Raw genomic sequence first — 23,886 nt, forward strand, 5'->3', positions numbered from 1 at the left:
ATCAAAACCCCACCTAAATGAAAAAAATCTCCAATTATAAAATAAAAAAATCTACAATTGCGGTCTTAATGTTGGAAGTGACAGCAACAAACCTGTTTGTACAACACTACCAAGCTTAATCAAATCAGACTAGACAATTTGTCTCGGGATTAACTTCTGGTTCTGACAACTTCCACGTGGATCACGTAATGTTAAATTAGAATATCCTTGACGTTGGTTTTTCTAGACGTCTTGCTGACCAAGAGTTTAGTCGGATTGGACCAAGTACTTCGTGGATTTCTCAAGATTTAATGTCAGATTCCAATGGCTGAATATCAAGTTTCCATGACAAAACATCAGATTTCGATATCAATAAACATTAAATTCCACTGTAAAAACGTTTCATTCCACTGACTTAACATTAGATTCTAGTGTTTGAAATTGGGATTCATTGGCTAAATGGCAGATTTTGCTGGTGAAACATTGGATTAAACTGGCTTGTGAAGGCATAAACTAAACATTGGATTTCACAGATTATAGGTCGTCTTTTGCCGACAAGATTTTTTCCCCATGGATACGACATCTCAAATTTACATCTCCCTCGAGGTTATCATCGGTGTGGCAGCCGTGGCGGGAAACGGCCTCGTTCTGGTGGCCATTAGGCTGACCCCAAGTCTTCAAACTGTCACAAACTGCTTTATAGCCAGTCTTGCCTTTGCAGATTTACTTGTGGGAATAATGGTGGCACCGCTTGCGGCCCTGAGTTACCAGGGACTGCCACGAGATTTCATGGGATGCGTTTTCATCAACTCGCTAGTTGTAATGTTTACACAAATTTCTATCTTCAATCTAGTGGCCGTGGCGGTTGAGAGATTTATCGCCATTAACTATCCGTTTTTCTACCAGCGCCACCTGACCGTACGTGTGGCTCTCTACATTGTGGCATTAACATGGGTGGCAGCCATTTTGATCGGACTAACACCCGTGTTCGGCTGGAATCTCGGACCCACAGTCAATAATGTGTGTGCTTTTGTGTTCGTTATTGACATGGCCTATATGGTGTATTTCAACTTCTTTGGATTTGTGTTAATACCGTTATTCATTATGTTCGTATTGTATTCATACATATTCTACATTGTCAGGAAACATATGGCCAAAATCGCGGCCCTCGAAATCGTGCAGGAATCTGAAGGACGTCAAAAACAGCGACAATTCAGGAAGGAAGTGAAGGCAGCGAAATCCTTGGCTATTGTGATCGGAGTTTTTGTGATTTGTTGGCTGCCAATCCACATCTTGAACTCAATAACACTACTGTGTAAGGACTGTTCTTATCCCATGGAACTTCTCCTGGCAGCCATCTTGCTTAGCCATGCCAACTCCACCGTGAATCCATTTTTGTACGCGATAGGCAACAGCAAATATCAGATCGCCTTTAGAAAGATGTGTTGTCAAAGGTGTTTTCCGATTTCTAACAATATGACATTCAGTGACGAGTACAACACTGGAGCCCATCCGAGTCGCAGCCATAAGAACAAATCAACGTCTGTTCTCCACCCTAAAGGGGTCAGTAATGGTCATTCACCAGCGAAGAAAATAACTACCATCCCAGAAAATGTACGATCACCGACGGCAAACAGTCCAAATGACGTTTTTTATATAAAATAACAATTCCACAAAAAATACTCTATTTTCAGAACCCTTATAATTTTAAATAGCTTCAAAACTAGAATCTATATGTATCATGACTTCCTGAATTTGGCCCAAACATTTCAAAATTGATCACTTTGAAGCAGGTCAAACATTTGCCAAAAAGTATATCAGTTCCATCACCTTCGACTTGAGCTTGTGAATAAATGCAAAAAGATATATTGGTTAGCTAATGTATGAGGTTAAAAGCCTAAAATATACCCGGGTATATAGGGTTTCTACAGGGACTTTACTGAACATCACAGAACTTGAATACCGATTTAACCAGTTATCAGACATAGAATTCTTTGAAACTTTTCCTGTACACTTGTGAAATCCAATCATTGGTGCCATGCTGTTGTGTCCCAGAGGAATTAAATTAGCATTGCCGAAATCTACCCAGCTGTATACAAAGACATTCTGAAAATGTATCTGGGGGAAGAAAATGTTGATGGACCAGTGACATATTAAGCACTAGATGTTCTGACTAGTTCAGTGTATAAAAAAACAACCTTTTTTTACATAATTATGAATATATATGTTTTGTAAAATACAGAGAATAAAACTTAAATGTATGGGATAAACACCAGTTAATACATTTTTAAACCATTTACCAGGTAGAAAATGTATTAATTGCCTAATACATTGAGTTATCAAGATTCTATATTTTTGCTATGAAAGTCTGAAGATATATGTTGAGTACAATATAGGGTATGTGTATTTGAACTATAAAAAAAATAGCATGCTCCAGTTAACTAATTATGTATGCTAACTTAAAAGAAATTCCTTGACTGAAGTTTATCATAAAAAATATTTTTGGATTGAAGAAAAAGAAAAGAAATGAAATTAAAGTGAAGGAATTTTTCCTATAGAAAATTTTAAGTTAAGGAATTAAGGAAAGTTTGTGAAACTGGAGTGTGTAGCGCTAAGTCATGATGAGTGTGAGAATATAGGTGCGCTCATTATAGTTTGTTTATGGTACTTGTAAAATATGATTGACTTGATTTTATTTTTTCGTGTGATTGTGTGAATATAATTGTATTACGTGTCTGTCACAATTTAAAAATACTCATCCTTACCGTCCAGAGATTTCAATATAATTTGTAAAAAAAAATCCAATTTTACACACAAGATTGACGTTTACAAATACATAATGCTAACATGATTATTTTTTTTTATCAAATTATAAATATTTTCAAAAGTATGTGTACATATTAGTGGGCTGGTTTTCACCGAGACGTATTTGTATATAAGTTGTATCTTTTGTAAAATTATACTGTGGCTTCATATTATTTTAAAATTTCATTTCTTATATAAATATTTGCTTTTAACATGACAATCATTCGACAAGTTTGGAGACAACCAAATGTGATAATTTCAAATAGTTGGATATTCTGTCAGTAGAAAATTATCAATCTTTTTTTAAATTTCAAAATATTTGATTTATTATCAAATACAATATTGCTCTCAACAATCATGTAATAAAAATTAATTCTGAACAGTTTAATGCTTTATCCTAATTGTTCTAATCTACCTAGCTGTACACATATGTATAATACATGTGCACTAGGAATAGATACTAGGAATGACCGATGTCCTTCCAGGTAACCTCATATCCTGTAATTAAATTTGATTGACAACCCTGGAAAGCTCTACCTTTTCGACTCTTGACTGAGAAAGGCGTAAATTTTAACATTGTTTATGAACAATTTATTACTGAGTTTGTTACGATTGGTTGTTCTTCTAATGCTTTCACATGAAATGTGAGTCACCCTTATGGAGACCAACACTACTGGTAAATATGACGTCATAGTCTCTGTATGACATCAACTTTTATTGTAATATCATTCTTATAAGAAAAAATAAATTTGCACATATCTTTGTCTGTTAAGTTATCTTTGAATGCCTTAAAACGACAAAATTAAATGTCAGATTTTAAAATATTTTATCTCATTCTGATGTTTTAACATGCAGTGGCATTATTAAATGAAAGTAATGTTTATCATAATCAACATACCTCTGGCATCACAAAGAACATATTAAACATCAATAGATTTGCTTCAAATTTTTTAAATGAAACTTACAATGTTTTTGCTGCAAACTACTGTATATATACATGCATATGATATTTATGAACCTGTCACATGACTTTCAAATCACATGTACATCACATGACTATTGAGTTATGTCACATGACCAGTTCTATGTCACATGACCAGTGTTATATCACATGACTAGTGTTATGTCACATGACCAGTCCTATGTCACATGACCAGTGTTATATCACATGACTAGTGTTATGTCTCATGACCAGTATTATATCACATGATCATTAGTGTTACCATGTATAACCCATAGTAAGTGTTATATCACATGACCAGTATTAATTATATCACATGATCAGTGTTATATCACATGATCATTAGTGTTACCATGTATAACCCATAGCAAGTGTTATGTCACATGACCAAGATTATGTCACATGACCAGTGTTATGTCACATGACCAGTGTTATGTCACATGACCAGTATTATATCACATGATCAGTGTTATATCATATGATTAGTGTAACCATGTATAACACATGGCCAGTGTTATGTCACATGGCCAGTGTAATATCACATGACCAGTGTTATATCACATGACCAGTGTTATGTCACATGGCCAGTGTTATGTCACATGACCAGTGTTATGTCACATGACCAGTGTTATGTCACATGAACAGTGTTATGTCACATGACCAGTGTTATGTCACATGAACAACAGTGTTATGCAGTGAAAACACCAATGCCATATTTTTAACCTACGAAAGTTATGTGTAAATTAGAACAAAACATGATAACATCACCATGAGGACAAAAAGTAGGATAATAAAAATGGTGACATAGAAGACTTAACTTTGGCCAGATTTATAACTATTTAAACAAATCCATGTGATATCAGAATTCAATTCAGATCCTGATGCTACCTTGGTATTGTGACTGGAAGCTTATGGAGAACCTAGGTGTACATGCACTAGTAAATGTTCAGACTTTGTGACATTTATTTCTTTTGTGATGAGAAATCAATGCATACGAAATTATTATCAGTTTATATACGATATCAACTTTTATGGAGATATTTGGTAGACAACATGGATCCCCTTAAGTGACAAAAGTCCCTCATTCTAACTGCTTATGAATTATCCATGAACCTTCCATACTGGTCTGGCTCATAATAACACTTAAGTTACGCGGCCATCCAACTGACCTCCTAGTCCAGTGGTTACGCTTTCAGCCAAGTATTCAATCAAGGATAATGGGTCACTTACAAACCTTTTTAAATTAATCCCGTGGCAGTGGAACACGTCAACAAGATCAGAGTTACCTAAACCTATGATCTCCACAGATTTCCATAGAAATACTTAAAAGATCTGTATTAGATGACAAACACTGTCACGTAGAGACACGACTTCCTGTTTCTACAAGTTATACAAAATTTGCCGTTAATACTTTGAGGACGATTTGAAAGCCGACCAATAAACTACTTTGTTTTGATGTGAGAAAACATTTCCTGTTTTACATGATGATGCCTAATAAGGTTACACAAGTAAGTACATTGTTTGAAGAAGCCTCACCAGACAATTTAATGTTCTTCACGACTAAAGTGATCAACACAGCTTATTTTAACTTCAATTTTCCATTCAACCTCAAAGATATCTTTGGTAACTGAAGATATTAGCCTAGCCTTTGAAAGCTTCATTAGTTTTCTCTTCCAGCTATTTTTTAAATGTGTCTTTAAATTAACTTTTTGTGTGATTATTAAATGAAGACAATAATGTTCAATCAAATTACATCATAAATACAACTTTTAAGATTGGTTTCCTGGTAATTTTTAGTATTTTCTTTAAATGACTAACATCTGTTTTTAATGTATTTAACCCTTTCACCACTGTAGACCATAATAGAGACATCTAGATCAATGAATGGTAGAGTCTACTAAAGTTACATAGGGGTGAAAGGGTTAAAACAAGATTTCATACAAACAGTATGACAATATTAAATCAACATCATTGTACTGATATGGATCAAACTCTAATCCAGATGGGCTATGATTATAAGTTAACATAGCAACACATGGTTACTTGATATGGTGTAGGACAAATGTACTACCAAATCCAAGGGTTCTCATATTTTACCTTGCCTCAACATGCACAGTGAATAAATATATCCACAACATACCTTTTACCTATTTGCTTTCTGATTGGATCAACATACCTATTACCTATTTGCTTTCTGATTAAATCAACATACCATTTACTTATTTGCTCATTGACCAAGTCCCATAATCCCATAAATAGGATAAAGGGAGACAACTGTTTTACAAACTGTATTTACCTTTCAAGGGCCCAAATAAAGTATGAAAATATTTTCCATTATCCTAGGACTTTAATTTATAGAATTTCCTTGCACTGATGATATTGAGAAAATGTTCAGAAATCTTTTAATTTAATTAATGAAAATACAACCATAATATGAGTTTAAAATATTTTACTCGTTTAGACTGGCAGCTAAAACCTCAAAATGATATTCTGCTTCTGATTTACCACCCTGCCTATATCTGTCCCTCTCAATAAAATGCTGACACCCTTTAGAATGCCAAAAGATTGCAGGGCAGTATGACAAGGTTTGAACTGTTATATTCAGATTATTACTAAAATATAATTTTCAGTTCAAAGATCCCTGTAACTACTCTCCATTTTTCTTTTATTTGATGATTAAATAATGCATCATATAAAAACCTAGTTTGGAGTAGTCTTGTTACACATGAAAAACTGTAACTGTAATTTCATAAAGTGCTATTTCATCAATACCGAATTACACATTAGTGCGTGCACACCATCACATATTCCCAACATCATCAATAACCCATACCGGAAAACAATATTTACATTGTCGATTTACTGCGTTTTTTGTCGTAACATTAAAATACCCATAACGACATACCCATTCATCACCGATGCTTTTAATGTCCGGCGATGTAAATACGAACTCGACACAGAAACGTACTTCAAACATGAACCAGGAAATATTTGTACTGATCATCACTGCTGAAATTGATCATCGTATCGCATGATGCTGTATATGGGCTATTACCTTTCCGTATGTTTAATTTACTAATAAAAAATTCGTCATTTCCTATTTTTGTATAATTGTGACCTAGTGTCACTTTAAACTTGCAGTGGATTTTTTGTTTGCATTTTACTCCATTTAATATTATTCAATTATAGCCTTTGGCTGAGGTTGATACCTGGATTTATCGACCCGAGAATAGATATATTGACCGAAGGTGCAGTCCGAGGTCAATATATCTTTTCTCGGGTCGATAAATCCAGGTATTAACCAAAGTGAAAGGCTACAATTGTTTTATTATTTTACAAAACAGTAATGTAAGCAATCTGAAAAAAACACAACAAAAAAGCTTCGGAAGTGGGACGGTCCTTGTTTGGAAACACATCATAATTCTATTTTTAGAAACACCCAGTCCTTCAACAAAAATCATGCGCTCCAAGTCAAAATTGGTTTTTATCGTTGGACACGTGATGCACTCCTGGCCAATCACTTGTCTGGAATAATATGAAAAAATAATAATGGCAAATAATTTTCCTGACTTTAGAATTTGAATACTTAATAAAGTAAAATATATAATTCCCATGAAATAAAGTGTCATAATACAATACATTAAAAAAAAAAAATCAAAAACATTTATTTCATTTAAATTTTGATATAAAAATAAATCAAGCTTTATAATGAAATCTCTACCTTGTCATGTTAGAAATTCAAATTTCATTTCCGTTTTCCTTAAAATTTTCATTTTAATATTTTTCAAATATTTGAAATAAATAAACAGTAAATATTTGCATCTAATGACTTAATTAATCAAAATATTCTAACACCTACAGCTAGCAAAATATTCTTATCATTGTCCAATATGGAATTTCAATTTTAGATCTGAAAACTGCTTGTTTTAATCCTTCCCCTTTTTCTGGAATATTTCAAATTAAAGATATCAAAAACATAAGCAATTAACACTTTCAGCTGCTGCAGCCAGACAAGTGCAATGTGAATTGTCAACAGCCAGTGTCATTGACCTGTTTCTATTTCCTATCAAAAGTAATGTCAATATTTACCATTCATACCATCAAACACAGCACCACATCAACAAAATAATCAATTGATTTTCTCTCTCACACAGGTGCATGTGTAAATGAAAACATCCCTAAACATATTTTTTTTATCTTGGTTTCATAACTAACAGTCTAGAAGAGCGGAATGATATAGACATGCATATTTATATTAAAACGATCAAACGATGGGATTGTTTCTGTGTTGTAGATTTGTCCAAGTCCTCGACACTCTTAAGCATTAATTTGTATAGGCCTTAATTAGGATGAGATTTAGGTAAAAAAAGCATTTCGTTTTCCAACACAATCTCCTTACAAAATATTTGAATGTTGACGGTCCATCTCAACGGGATTAAGCTTCAAATAAAAGCTATTTACTGAATAATTACACATTACAATTTACATTTAGGTTAGGTTTACATAAACTTTACAAGCTGGAAGATATACAATGAAGTAACGTTTGAGCCTTATAAGTTAACGATCAAGTCGCTCAGTTGTTTAGAAGATAGACTTCCTAAAAGAATTGTTAAATGAATATGGTCAATTTCGGCCTGGGGGGATCAATTTTCAGATAGTGTTCCCATTTTCCTGTTTTCCTAAGGGACATCGGGGTATTACTTTACATTAGTGATGTCGCCGTTGTAGTCAACATCGGCCCACGCGATTACTTCATGTGTACGCCATCATTGATTTCTCGGTATCTCGTAGTATCATATAAAACATGACATTTGTAACATTACCAGGGATATACCACATGATTGATCTATTTATAGCAATTTGGCAGAAGATCGTCATGACATCAAGAGTTTTTTGTGTGGTCAGAGAATGTATTCTATTTTCATGTATAATGTACTTAGACTTAATCTGTTTCAATGGGCTCCAGGAATTCATCTTCTTTATCATAAAAAAATAAGAATTAAATGACTTTTTTGTTTATATTTAGTTGGGTTTTACTTTNTTTTTTTTTTTTTGGGGGGGGGGGGGAGGGGGTGTCACAGCCTTTGAAAATCTATTGTTACAACATAAACATAATTATATTTCAGGAGGAAGAAGAGCTATTCAACTGTAAACAATACTCAATACAAATCCCTGTGTTTTTATACCTATTTTACTAAGGTTCAAGTAAATTTGACATTCCAAGTTAAGCATCCCTGTCCAACTGCAGGCAAAACACTAGAGATTCACTCTGGTTTTACACATATAGAGTTACCTTCCATTTTGTCGTAGATGGCTCACCCAATCGAAAATAGAAGGGTTGCCGGATTTATTAAATTATTCTGTATAGCTTGTTCTCTTGAAATCATTTCTTTCTTGAAATATCTGAACAGAAGACTTAAAATAAAATGTTTTGTGAAGGTGCGGCAAATAATACCGCCACCATATGAAATATAACATAAAACCAGATACCATACTAAAGATACCAGATCGACCTAGATTCCTAAAATAAAAGGTAAAAGTGCTGGAGAGCAGGCTACCCAACCCCAACTCCCACATATACTTATATGTTCCTTGTGTGGAAGGGGGAGGTAGGTTTTCCAAGGCTCTGACCAGCTGGCAGTGTTGTCTCACTTTGACCAAGCCAATGTTTTATGAAGCAATAGCTAGAGTTGCGAATTATAGAAAGGCTTTCGAAATACCTAATACAAATGCCTTAAAGGTTATTTTCTTGGTACATAAATTTACAAGGAACTTGATGAATGGTATCTGGTCAAAAATAAATGAAACATATAAGAACTGTACAAACATGGATATAACAACAGGTGTAAAAATATATAAAGTGTACCAACACGTGTAACAAAGAGATAACATGATTATAGTAAAAACAGTGTCAGTCTTTGGCACTAAGAAAATGAACAACATTCTCTGTAAAAAAGTTATACAATGATTGAAGAAAAACAAAATATACTGTATGACTCAAAGTTCTAATTCCTATACAGTATGCCTTACTTAACAGAGCTGCTGAAGGGGAGGAGTGTGAGATTATTTAAGCTTTCGTGGTCAGATCCAAAGGATTGTTGTTGTTTGTATTTGATGATAATTGTTTGTTCGAAAAAAAATGGCGTCAATTTTTCTTCAGCGAAGCGGGTCAATTAGTGGGGTGCGCGTCGGATGCTACAAGGGGAACTGACCTCTTGATCAATGAAAAAAACCTTAATTACTTCTAGCATTGAAGGGGCCCCATAAAGGGGATATTTAGGGTTACCCTATGGGGATAGCCTATAATAAAATAATTGAAACATTCGTTGTCCAAAAAATCGAATATGAATATACTTTTTATTTTCACTGTTTACATTTGACTTATTGATTGTTTGACATGATTTAAGCAAGATACAAGAAAGCTGATTTTAGCACAGAATCCTTGCTTGAGCATAATCAGAATAATATTATTGATTCCATTATGTTTATCTATAACTAAATGATACTTTTTTTTATAGAAGTCTCACAAGGTATGGTTTACTTTTCAGAAATGATTTATCAAAACTATAGCCATGCAGAAAAATAGTTTCCAATGTGTAGTAACAGGTTTTGGCATTGGTACGAGAAACCTTAATGGTTCTAAGACATATATGTACCATTATATCACACAATAAAGAAATAACAAGCCATACGGATTGATGTGTCTTGCCTGTGCCCCGCTTCGACCATCCATGCACATATCAGAGAAACTAACTTAAAACGCAAAAACATAATGTTGATAGAGATGCTGACAAAGTCAATGGACCATGAAAGGTAGGCTGCATCCAGCATTTGATGCATGGGTTGAGATGTACTACCTAAGATGCATCTATGATCCAAGTTTGGTTGGTCTAGCACTTATACTTTCAGTGAAACTAAGTTAAACGCAAAAACTTAATGTTGACGCCGCCATCGGAAATGCAACATGTTAGTCTCGCTTCTGCTACTTGGTCGCGGTGGGACAAAAATTGACTTCTCTTCAGTTAGAAAGAAATTGCAATGCTGTAATACCTGTATATACTAAACTGGATCAAAATCAGAAAGAGAGAGGGACCAATGGTAGCACCTTGGTGCACACCTGTAAACATGGCAACCAATTATAGGCCACCACCGCCATGTTTGATGACAGGTCAGAAAATGAAACACGTGACACACGTCTACACACATACCGATGCTTACGTGAAGTTTTGTAAGTATCTGGCAGTAGTTCATGTGAAAAATTTCAAAAATCATTTGGTGGAAGAAGAAAAAAAGGAGAAGAAAACGAATGAGGGACTTATTTAAAGTCAAAGGAGATGATTTGTGTTGCAAATGAAGTAAAAACTTTATTGTCTTTGTCAGAACGTTCCGCAGTGACACGGAATCCATACTGATTTACCAAGATATATTATTACAAACTAGATTCAATGAAAAGAATTGATAAAATTCCCAGATACAATGACCCATATACTTAACAATTATGAATGGTACAGAGTACACTGATGAATGAAATATGGGTCAATTTCAGCATCTGTTAAAATGCGTACAAATAGAAGAGCTTACCTCGCTGATGGAAATAAATATAATCCATAAAGCTATCATAGTTACCCAAATATGTACAAAATTCTTTCTAAACAGCTGAACAAACAGAGAGACAGAAGGACAGACCCCATTTCTATAAAACTATCCCATAAAATATGCTTGTTTCAATAAACCTGTGAGTGTTTACTTAAATTTCGATAAACCTGTGAGTGATTTACTTTAATTTCGATAAACCTGTTAGTGATTTACTTCAATTTAGATAAAACTTGTGAGTGATTTACTTTAATTTAGATAAACCTGTGAGTGATTTACTTTAATTTAGATAAACCTGTGAGTGATTTACTTTAATTTAGATAAACCTGTGAGTGATTTACTTTAATTTAGATAAACCTGTGAGTGATTTACTTTAATATAATTAAACCTGTGAGTGATTTACTTTAATTTCAATAAACCTGTTAGTGATTTACTTTAATTAAGATAAATCTGTGAGTGATTTACTTTAATTTAGATAAACCTGTGAGTGATTTACGTTAATTTAGATAAACCTGTGAGTGATTTACTTTAATTTAGATAAACATGTGAGTGATATACTTTAATTTAGATAAACCTGTGAGTGATTTACTTTTAATTTAGATATACCTGTGAGTGATTTACTTTTAATTAAGATAAACCAGTGAGTTATTTATTTTAATTTAGATAAACCTGTGAGTGATTTACTTTAATTAAGATAAATCTGTGAGTGATTTACTTTAATTTAGATAAACTTGAGAGTTATTTACTTTAATTTAGATAAACCTGTGAGTGATTTACTTTAATTTAAATAAACCTGTGAGTGATTTACTTTTAATTTAGATAAACCTGTGAGTGTTTCACTTTAATTTCTTATCTATGTTTGTAAATCGAAGGCTCAAGTACATTTGTTTATTAAGCCCTCGTTACATGACGAGTTTACATAGAATCATATGTTAAAGGAAGATGATGTCCTAAATGTTCATTATATACTAAGTGTATAACTAAACTGGTTATCTAGTGGTGGAAGTCTTATATTAAAGGACTTTGGGAAATATAAAAATCACCTTTGTGAAGAAATATCTGTTTATAAAGGCCCCTCTCTATAGTGAATACTGGTCTATATAGTACTTGATTACTTGTCTATAAAGAGCCCTCTTCATGTGATTACCTGTCTATAAAGGCCCCTCTGGGTGCATAGCGAAATTTAACATCCTCGAATATGTATTGAATAGGAAACCGCAAAATATTGACCCCACAAATTAAAAGCGCTATACAGTACCTCTTTATATACAAATACATCAGGGTAACTGTGCAAGTATACAATATCACCCTAGTTTTATAGTCTACAAGAAAGGTTCCTCTCTAGGAGTATTGTACCTGTCAAGGAGTATTGTACCTATCTGGACAAACAACTATTGGTGAAATCAAAACTGCTGTCAAACTAGCTAAGTGTTGATACCAAAAAGCCCATGAATATCTTAGATTTCATCATGTGATTTTCTTAATCATAATGATAGTGAGGCGTGGTAGTCTTGTGGTAGGACGCCGGGCTCGTGACCGAAGGGTTGCAGGTTCGTGGGTACGTGGATGGGGCAGTGCTAGAATTGTAGAATGCTAGCTGTGAGCGCCAAAATGGTAGAACCGGCTGTATGCTCCCCATGGAGTTGAGAAAGATATTGGTTGGTTGCAAAGACCCTTTAACCACAGATAATAATTTGTGAACCACTTTGAGACGAAGAAAATGTTTTGTAACCTATTTATTTATGTATTTCTCAACAAAGCAATAACATGAAAGTGAAGTAAGAGTCAGAAAGGTTAGTTTTCACACAGAAGTACAGATAGACTCTAACTTACATGGATGCCGACTTCTTTGGAGTTGAAGTTAGCGTGTGTCCACTGCTCGGCGTGATATTTACGCTGGTATTTAGTCAATGTACCAGCGCCACGGATAGCGACGTCATTGGTGTGGAATGCTGCATCAATCACCAGTTTACCATCGTACACCAGACAAGCATCATTGATGGCTGGGCAGACAAAAAAAAAATGTTTTATAGAAACTTTTATCAACGCACATTCTTATGCCCTATTTGTTGCGACGTTTGCAATATTATAAAAATATCTGAAATATAATTATCATTTTTTAATGGAGATTTAGTGAAGAACATTTACTTCCAGGTTGTTATACAAAATTTAAACCCTGCAAACTCATTCCATGAAAAAACTGCTAACGATTTTTTTTAAATAATATTATTTTGTAATATGAAAAATAAAAATTTCAACAGTAATGTCAGAAGTGGCACACACCTTTAGTGATAAACATCTGAAATACTTTTGTACAATTACAAACAAATTTGAATCAATATTCCCACTTACAGAAAAAGATGGCAATTAACATGTTAACTTAAATTTCAATAATAACATCTATAACTTAAGGCCATATTTAAAAAAAAATAGTTTGTTTGCAGTTTCCAGTCTGATTCACTGCAAATGGCCCAACCTCAAACTTTTTTGGAACTTTTTGTTAAAAAAACAATAATTCTCAATGAAAAAATCACTGACATGAAGTGTTTTTATAAAGAAATCTGTGAAACTTCTAAAATTTAAAAAAAAACACTACCTACATCCCAATGAAAAAATGGTTATTCATTTGTATAGGGAAACTGCGGACAAACAATTTAAGACTGGCATTACAAAATATTTTGGTAATAAATATCAATAGTCCACAGTTCCTGTATAAACTGTATGGATCAAAATTACAAATTCAACACAGTATGAAATGAGTTATTTTTAAAATAACTCATTCACCCCTGAAGTTTCATAATGGACTATTCCAAATTTTGAATTGGAAGAGTTCAAATGTGTCTTCAGTGGTGAATGAGTTAAATAAGACTGTATACACAGTATTATACCCACCTCTAAATGAGTCTGTGTCTACCGAAGCCTTGTAGTAAGCAAAGAATGCCTGAAAAACAGAAAATAAAAACTCTCTTTTGTGTTCGTACAAGTACAGTACAAATTTCCTATATGATGGTCTAGTACCCATGTAACCATGGTTACATTGAAGACAATTATAACATTTCAAAAAATCAATTGCAGAGAAAAAATAATTCTTCAAACTAAAACAGCTCAAATACAATAAATAAGATGGAAGAATTCTATAATATCTGGAACACACATTTTGAAGGAAGAATTAATTTACATATGCAGCTGTATTTACAACAGATTGCTGTGTAATTTCATATCAATAATACAGAAAATGAAACATCTTCACTGAAATTTCTGATCTCACGTACCCCACATTCCAGGATAAGAGGTTCTTTGTTTGAGGTGAAGCTTGCCGAAGTTATCTCCCCTATCTCACCAATCCCGTCATTCCACTGGGCGAGATAGTACCCAGAATACACCTGGACACCAGCTTCTTTCACCGATTTGAGGATCGTCGCATCGAGTGTTGGGTTGTTGAAGCAAGTTGTCTGTAAATCAATGTAAAAAGTTGAGCACAAGAATGAGATCTAACATCTTAGACAAAAAACCAACCGACCTGAGGATTCATTATAAGAAACTCTATTTTGCCAAAATCGAGAGTTGTTTAAAGCTATTAACAACTTGTATATTTGAACTATACTAGTTAAACTGTTTTGAGAGTAAAAACTAAAATATAGTCTTGCTTTGTTTATCAAACAACCACTAATACAACTACCAACGGTAGCTGGATTACCAACGCTTTTTGAGTGGCTTTTAAAACATTTCCTGTTCAATATATCCAATAGAATTCTGTCTGTGTTTCTGTTTTAGTTCCTGGAACCACATGCGGCTACCTGATAAGCAGCTGAGGGTTCCACCAGGGAGATTCTATCTCCTGTCACACCCATTGCGAGAAGGGACTGTACACAACAATAGGCATCCAATGTCCCACCATAGATAACAACCTTCCCTGTAACAATAATAAATTGGGTTTGTTTTTAATACACCTCAATTGGAACACCAGGTTTTTTGTACGTATCCATACAATTCATAAACAAGAAAAAGACATGCTTCAAACTTTTTAGACTCATCAGAACACCAGTTTTTTTGTATATGCTTAACCTTATAAATCAAGAAAAAAACATGCTTCAAATCATTTGAGACTGATCAACTTTGCTGTAATTTGAAAAGAATCTAAAATTTCTCTATTAAGATTTTTTTTTTCAAATGGTATACATACGAGATGATTTGAGGAGGCTGTTTTCTATCCAGTAAAGTGCCACAGCAGCATCATACTCGTCGTTAATTAGGAACAAATTCTTGGGTTGTGCCTTCATGTATCTCATATCAGGGGAGTTTGGGAGATCAGCGTTTGTGGCCCCTCCTTCAATATCGGCTTCCGTGGGGGCGGGGATCTGGTATTGTTCCCCAGTACACAGGATCAGGTGATCGTACGGAACCATGGAACTATTTTCCACAACCACAAATTTCTTCTTTCTGTCAATGGCTGTCATTTTCCCATAAACGACGTTGACCCAGGTTCGTAGCGAGGTCTTCGAGAACTCATTCTGGTTGTAACAGAAACTGTTTCCAAGCATCTGGTCCCGAACCTCATCTGGCGCCATCTCGCCCGGAAGGCCATGGGGTGAAATCAAGGTCAGGTTATGGAATCGCAGGTGGGGGCTGATAAATAAAGTTTAATAAGAAGTGGTTTCAAACTTTAACAAGACAGAAACTAGAGAAACTGTGAGCAAAGATACCCCCCACCCCCACCACCATCTAAGCCCCCTAACCGATTCCGCAGTTATATTAATTGTTTACATGCATGTTTTGACCACCTAGGCTTGCCATCATCAAAACAGATTCCGTAGTTTTATTATCCGTTTACATGTTTCGACTACCTAGGCTAGCTGTCATCAAAACTGATTCCGTAGTTTTATTATCGGTTTACATGTTTCGACTACCTAGGCTTGCCATCATCAAAACTGATTCCGTAGTTTTATTATCGGTTTACATGTTTCAACTACCTAGGCTTGCCATCATCAAAACAGATTCTGTAATTTTATTATCGGTTTACATGTTTCGACTACCTAGGCTAGCCGTAATCAAAACAGATTCTGTAATTTTATTATCGGTTTCCATGTTTCAACTACCTGGGCTAGCCATCATCAAAACTGATTCTGTAGTTTTATCATCGGCTTACATGTTTCGACTCCCTAGGCTTGCCATCTTCAAAACTGATTCCGGAGTTTTATTATCGGTTTCCATGTTTCAACTACCTAGGCTAGCCGTAATCAAAACAGATTCTTCTGTTGTTTTATTATTGGTTTACATGTTTCCACTACCTAGGCTAGCCGCATCAAAACAGATTCTTCTGTTGTTTTATTATCGGTTGACATGTTTCGACTACCTAAGCTAGCCGTCATCAAAACTTATTCCGTAGTTTTATTTTTGGTTTACATGTTTCCACTACCTAGGCTAGCCGCATCAAAACAGATTCCGTAGTTTTATTATCGGTTTCCATGTTTCTACTACCTAGGCTTGCCAGCATCAAAACTGATTCCGGAGTTTTATTAATGGTTTCCATGTTTCGACTACCTAGGCTTGCAATCATCAAAACTGATTCTGTAGTTTTATTGTCGGTTTACATGTTTCTACGACCTAGGCTTGCCATCAGCAAAACAGATTCTGGAGTTTTATTATCGGTTTCCATGTTTCAACTACCTAGGCTTGCCATCCTCAAAACAGATTCTGTATTTTTATTATCGGTTTTCATGTTTCGACTACCTAAGCTAGCCGTCATCAAAACATATTCTGTAGTTTTATTGTCGGTTTACATGTTTCTACTACCTAGGCTAGCCGTAATCAAAACAGATTCTTCTGTTGTTTTATTATCGGTTAACATGTTTCGACTACCTTGGCTAGCCGTCATCAAAACATATTCTGTAGTTTTATCATCGGCTAACATGCTTCAACTAGCTAAGCTAGGAATCATTAAAACTGATTCCATAGTTTTATCATCGGCTAACATGCTTTAACTAGCTAGGCTATGCATCATTAAAACTGATTCCATAGTTTTATCATCGGCTTACATGTTTCGACTCCCTAGGCTTGCCATCAGCAAAACAGATTCTGGAGTTTTATTATCGGGTTACATGTTTCAACTACCTGGGCTAGCCATCATCAAAACATGTAAACCGATAATAAAGCTACAGAATCTGTTTCGATGATGGCAAGCCTAGGTCGTAGAAACATGTAAACCGTTGTATAAGGCTCCACACCAGGAGCCTTATACAACGGTTTACATGTTTCAACTACCTAGGCTAGCCGTAATCAAAACAGATTCTTCTGTTGTTTTATTATCGGTTTCCATGTTTCTACTACCTAGGCTAGCCGTAATCAAAACAGATTCTGTATTTTTATTATTGGTTTACATGTCGCGACTACCTAGGCTAGCCCTCATCAAAACAGATTCTTCTGTTGTTTTATTATCGGTTGACATGTTTCGACTACCTAAGCTAGCCGTCATCAAAACTTATTCCGTAGTTTTATTATTGGTTTACATGTCGCGACTACCTAGGCTATCCATCATCAAAACAGATTCCGTAGTTTTATCATCGGCTAACATGCTACAACTAGCTAAGCTAGGAATCATTAAAACTGATTCCGTAGTTTTATCATCGGCTAACATGCTTTAACTAGCTAGGCTAGGCATCATTAAAACTGATTCCATAGTTTTATCATCGGCTAACATGCTTCAACTAGCTAAGCTAGGCATCATTAAAACTGATTCCGTAGTTTTATCATCGGTTTACATGTTTCGAAAACTGATTCCGTAGTTTTATCATAGGCTAACATGCTTCAACTAGCTAGGTTAGGCATCATTAAAACTGATTCCGTAGTTTTATCATCGGCTAACATGCTTCAACTAGCTAAGCTAGGAATCATCAAAACTGATTCCGTAGTTTTATCATCGGCTAACATGCTTCAACTAGCTAGGCTAGGCTAGCTGTCTTCAGAACAACAGTATACAAGGCTAAGGTAGAAATCATGGCTCAGACGTGACGTAATAATAAGTTACCTTTGCGTCATGTTTTAATGTATTAAGATCATGTTACCAACCTGTATGCCAGAGTTTCTAAAAACGCAATTCCAACATTTGATGCTCCGATGACCACGATCCTGGCGTTTATCGTCACCTGATGAAAGACATCGTAAAATCAATAAACTGACAGGTAGAATTTCAAAACTTAAATGAATTCTTCAACGTTCCTTAGGGTTGATTTAGCAGCACGCATGTTAGCACAAGAAAACACAAAAGCTGTGCTGAAATGTTGGTATGCTTGACTAAAACCTACTGGGCAGTCACAAAGTCATGCATCCGCGATACTCAAGTGGTTACGCTCACTTACGCTCTCTGCACCCGTGGAATATGTCATTACAAAATTGAAGGCTCTGTTCGTGCCACCTTGTGAACGAGACGAGAAAACTGTTTGATCCTTGGATGTACATTAAAAGAATCTCTCCATCACGAATCACGTAACGGTAAAATTGACTGACCTTGAAGTTGGGTGTCGATCCTCTGTAATCTTCAAAGAGCAGGTATCAGCCTAGCTATTGGTCAGGTTTTTGTACCAAATCAATGAGCTAATCGTTTGCCTTCAATATTCATATGACTTGATCCAGGGGTGCAGAGAGCAAAAGTGAGCGTAACCCCTGAAGTATCGAGGATGATGACCATGATATCGCTGGTCTTCAATATCTCTACAATGGTTCACAAATGAAGCATCCCTAAGATAAAGAAGACGATCAGGGCAATACAGACAAATAAAACATTAGCTCAGGAGCCGTTGTTCTGATAGGTTAGAGAATCAGAGAGCTTAAATTCTACGTTAACGCACCTTTGGCTCCATCACCAGTTTTCTGTTGATGTGGTTGAGGGCGTATGCGTCCCTGTCGGCCAACACCCTCTCAGACGGAGCGTTCACTCCCAGTTTTTCTACGGGGTAGATGATTTGTCTGCGGGATCGTACCGGCACCATGTCGTTCAAACAACAGACTAAAGAGTGCTTCTCCACGATCTGTAACACGATGTAAAATAAAATCACTGACATCAGGAAAAACGCATAATGGTAAACAAATAATGATATTTTTAAAAAGGTCACCTTTCATACAAGCATGTTTACATTTGCTCTCCGTTCTCCCATCACAAAGCATAAAGAATGCAACCCGTGTTTTGAGACTGTATCGCTATTTGGTCAGACTCAGACCACTATTGTGACATCATCAATCTGATTGTTACAACACTGTCACAAGAGTGAAATAACATAAATAAAGCACAAGTACCTCATTAATAAAACGTAAATACAAATACTGAATGGTTTTTTTTCAAAAGGGGTTATGGTCCTCTGACATGCCTTGCCAGACAAACAGCATGTTCCAGGAACAAAAATTGCAGATGTTTCGTCCTGCAAAATTTACTAGGTGCTGTGAAGAATTCAAGTCTCAGTGGGGTCTTTATATCTATGTTTATCTAATGGTCTGACATCCTATCAACGGCTAAGGTCATTCAAGGACGTCAGTGGTGTCTGACCTACCTGTTTGTCAGTGTAAGGGGGATACAGCAGGATGACAGTGGTGTCTGACCTAACTGTTTGTCAGTGTAAGGGGGATACAGCAGGATGACAGTGGTGCCTGACCTACCTGTTTGTCAGTGTAAGAGGGATACAGCGGGATGTCAGTGGTGTCTGACCTACCTGTTTGTCAGGGGAAGGGGGATACATCAGGACGTCAGTGGTGTCTGACCTCCCTGTTTGTCAGTGTAAGGGGGATACATCAGGACGTCAGTGGTGTTTGACCTACCTGTTTGTCCGTGTAAGGGGGATACATCGGGACGTCAGTGGTGTCAGACCTACCTGTTTGTCAGTGTAAGGGGGATACATCAGGACGTCAGTGGTGTCTGACCTCCCTGTTTGTCAGTGTAAGGGGGATACATCAGGACGTCAGTGGTGTCTGACCTCCCTGTTTGTCAGTGTAAGGGGGATACATCAGGACGTCAGTGGTGTCTGACCTCCCTGTTTGTCAGTGTAAGGGGGATACATCAGGACGTCAGTGGTGTCTGACCTCCCTGTTTGTCAGTGTAAGGGGGATACATCAGGACGTCAGTGGTGTTTGACCTACCTGTTTGTCAGTGTAAGGGGGATACATCGGGACGTCAGTGGTGTCAGACCTACCTGTTTGTCAGTGTAAGGGGGATACATCAGGACGTCAGTGGTGTCTGACCTCCCTGTTTGTCAGTGTAAGGGGGATACAGCGGGACGTCAGTGGGGTCTGACCTACCTGTTTGTCAGTGTAAGGGGGATACATCAGGACGTCAGTGGTGTCTGACCTCCCTGTTTGTCAGTGTAAGGGGGATACATCGGGACGTCAGTGGTGTCTGCCCTACCTGTTTGTCCGTGTAAGGGGGATACAGCGGGACGTCAGTGGTGTTTGACCTACCTGTTTGTCAGTGTAAGGGGGATACAACGGGACGTCAGTGGTGTCTGACCTACCTGTTTGTCCGTGTAAGGGAGATACAGCGGGATGTCAGTAGTGTCTGACCTACCTGTTTGTCAGTGTAAGGGGGATACAGCGGGACGTCAGTGGTGTTTGACCTACCTGTTTGTCAGTGTAAGGGGGATACAGCGGGTAGTACAGGCATGTCTTGTGACCCTGTCGCAGTATTTCCTGAAAAACAGAGAAAGTCATGTATGCAAGTTAAATGATAATTTTGCTTATAAAATGGATCACCTATTAGTAAGTTAAACATGTGTTTATAACAAAGCCAGGGTACTTCCGATTTTAGATCCCTATATGCAAAATCTGTTATGTGATAACATAATTAAATCATATTTACAGCAAAACTGTCTCACTTTGAACATTGAACTTAGGCGTACTTCAGCAAAAAATATCAAAATACTTGGTTATACTTTCTAAAAGGGAAATCCAGATAAAAAGATAAAATAAAAAAAATCCAGTATTTTTTTTTTGTTAATTTTGTATGGGACCTTTTTGTCTCATTTTGAGAAAATATACTAATTCGGAAGGACATTTTTAGGAGTGAACTACAAATTTTGGGAACTAGGCATAAATATGAAATAGTTCAATTGGAAATGAGGCCCATTATTGGCCCCAAAAAGTCCTCAGAAAAAAACCACTGCAATCATTCCAAATGCTCCTGGTGTGGAGCCTTATACAACTAGTTGTCTGCTGCAAAGACAAGACTTGAACCCATATCTACCAACATGCCGAGGCTCACACATTTTCAAACACTGCTTTTGACAACAGACTTACTCAAAACTTTCTATGAGTTGAAGAAGATTTCAGCACAGGGTGCATTTGACCAGCTGCTTACCTTGATGAAATGCTTGGATAGATGGCTGAAGATGGGGTTGAGCGCGAAGTGGTGAAGGTGGCCATGTTCCTCTCGCCTGTGATGGTTGAAGTAGATAAAGTCCTCTATGTTGTAGTGAGATCTGATATACTCAATGTCCTGTAAATAATGTCAACAAATCATTACAGACGTAGAATCCTAATTTTTCAGACATTTTTCTAGTCAAACAATATTTCTCCAGGTAAGGTGATATGATGATGATATCTATAACATTCATCATATCAGAAAAAACAGTCACCTTTCATAGCTTTACAACTAAAATTTCAAAGCAATTGGTCCATAAAATACAAAGTGCATGATGGGTAATATGTGTCTATGCACAGTTGGATGAAGGACACCCAATTCTGTTTTGGGTATAATAATCAATATATTTCTTTATTTTCTCTTCAATTATTGAGACATTATTTTCACTTTTGAAACAGATTAGTTTGAAGAAGAGTGATGACTATTTAGTAAAATATCTCCATTTGCTTTTAATTTCTTATCTTCTTAGATCCCGTTTAGAGGAGAAACACAATTTGCCCCGACACCTTAGTAAAACTTGTGTGTACTAGCACACAGGGATTTAGACTCTCATCATCTGGAATCATACTTGTGTGTACTAGCACACAGAGGTTAACATTCTCGACACCTGGAGTCAAACTTGAGTGTCTTAGCACACAGGGGTTTAGACATTGTGGCCGACTTCGATCTGTTTTTACAAACCTCTTCTTTTCTTATAACAGCTGTCCCAACGATCTGGCCTTGACATTCAGCAACAAACGCCTGAATCTCCATACCATCCTACAAATAGATGTTATAGCAAATTGTTTTAAATCTAATTTTTCAACTGTTAGCTACAGACAATTACTGGGGTAACTACCTCTCATTAAACATGGGCAAATATTTCTCATCAAACAATACATGGGTAACTATTTCTCATCAAACAATGCTGGGGTAACTATTTCTCATCAAAAAATGCTGGGGTAACTATTTCTCATCAAACAATACTGAGGTAACTATTTCTCATCAAACAATGCTCGGGTAACTATTTCTCATCAAACAATTTGACAAACAAGTTGTATAATAGTACATGTGAATACAAATTTATCCCCAATATATATTTTTGCCGAAAATATTTCCACAGAAATTTTTTCTGGATATTTAAAATTCAATATTACAAGTGAGATATTATCTGAAAAGAGATTTTTATTCAATGAGTTGTTAAAAATTCATAAAATGCTTGTTTTAGCTGAGAAAGGTAAAACTGAAATGGAATTATGATAAAAAAACAATTTAAAAGTTTTTCTAATTTTATGGATATATATAAAATATTTTTAAAGTTTTCATAAAAACAGGCCAAGATAAATTAAACCTTGGACATTAAATAAAAATGTTCATATTGTTTCAGTTTAAAAAACAAAATCACACAACCTCATACATCATGGTGGGTTTTTTCGATGACACCAAAATATTACAAAAACTTTTCCCCATAAAAACAAAAGCATTAAAAATTGCACCACATGACTGTTAATAGTTAAACAATCTAATAAAGCTAAATCAAAAATATTTTTTTTATACTTTATCAAATATATCAAAGATGGGTTCTTGCTGGTTCTTTTAAGTACATATATTATAATCACGTTTTTCAAATGAATTAAAAAAGGTTAAATGCAATAAGAAAAGTACAATAAAAGAGCTAAACAGTTTGTTTTTTCTTAACTTCAAAACAGTAGTAAGCTGTACTACGATTAACTCATTAACCCCCTGAAGACACAATTGAACTCTTCCAATTCAAAGGTTGGAATAGTTTATTATGAAATTTCAGGGGGTGAATGAGTTCAGGGGGGAAAAAATTCACTGATGATATTTATGGAAAAATCATTACTTCTTTGATATTACAAAAACATTCGTTAGACTTAATATCTTTGATACAGTAAAACCTCGATATAATGCCACTCGTTCCATTTGCCACCTCCCTTATCGCCATCATATTACAAGGTGTTTTTTTGTCCGGTATATATTTCCTTCAATTTATAGCCAAACCCCTTTATAACACTAAAATTTCTCTGGACAAATGGTGGCAGTATAATGAGTTTTTGCTGTAGTGAAATATTGCCAAAAGTTAGCATGAACCCATCTTTTAAAACTCAAATCTATATTAAGATCACATTACACATATCAAACCACATAA

The 23,886-nt window shown here is 35.6% G+C and overlaps 2 protein-coding genes across 3 annotated transcripts in view; one reads left to right on the forward strand and one right to left on the reverse strand.

Moving 5' to 3' along the window:
* The window catches only part of LOC110450466 (cilia- and flagella-associated protein 61-like), a 63,014-nt gene that overhangs the window by 27,095 nt on the left and 12,033 nt on the right, over window positions 1–23,886 (reverse strand). For both annotated transcript variants that reach the window (XM_021498010.1, XM_021498011.1), the window contains 10 exons: window positions 22,419–22,496; window positions 21,675–21,812; window positions 20,939–21,007; window positions 19,183–19,362; window positions 18,404–18,480; window positions 15,522–15,964; window positions 15,136–15,251; window positions 14,611–14,790; window positions 14,231–14,279; window positions 13,172–13,341 (listed from right to left, as the gene is read on the reverse strand). In XM_021498010.1, the coding sequence (XP_021353685.1) occupies window positions 13,172–13,341; window positions 14,231–14,279; window positions 14,611–14,790; window positions 15,136–15,251; window positions 15,522–15,964; window positions 18,404–18,480; window positions 19,183–19,362; window positions 20,939–21,007; window positions 21,675–21,812; window positions 22,419–22,496 (1,500 nt within the window). The remainder of the gene's footprint in view (window positions 1–13,171; window positions 13,342–14,230; window positions 14,280–14,610; window positions 14,791–15,135; window positions 15,252–15,521; window positions 15,965–18,403; window positions 18,481–19,182; window positions 19,363–20,938; window positions 21,008–21,674; window positions 21,813–22,418; window positions 22,497–23,886) is intronic.
* Window positions 58–3,544, forward strand: LOC110450467 (adenosine receptor A3-like). The gene has a single exon (XM_021498012.1). The coding sequence runs from the start codon at window positions 550–552 to the stop codon at window positions 1,642–1,644; it is 1,095 nt and encodes a 364-aa protein (XP_021353687.1). The 5' UTR covers window positions 58–549; the 3' UTR covers window positions 1,645–3,544.

Source organism: Mizuhopecten yessoensis, unplaced genomic scaffold (genome assembly GCF_002113885.1).
Source record: "Mizuhopecten yessoensis strain PY_sf001 unplaced genomic scaffold, ASM211388v2 scaffold5229, whole genome shotgun sequence".
NCBI classification, from domain to species: domain Eukaryota; kingdom Metazoa; phylum Mollusca; class Bivalvia; order Pectinida; family Pectinidae; genus Mizuhopecten; species Mizuhopecten yessoensis.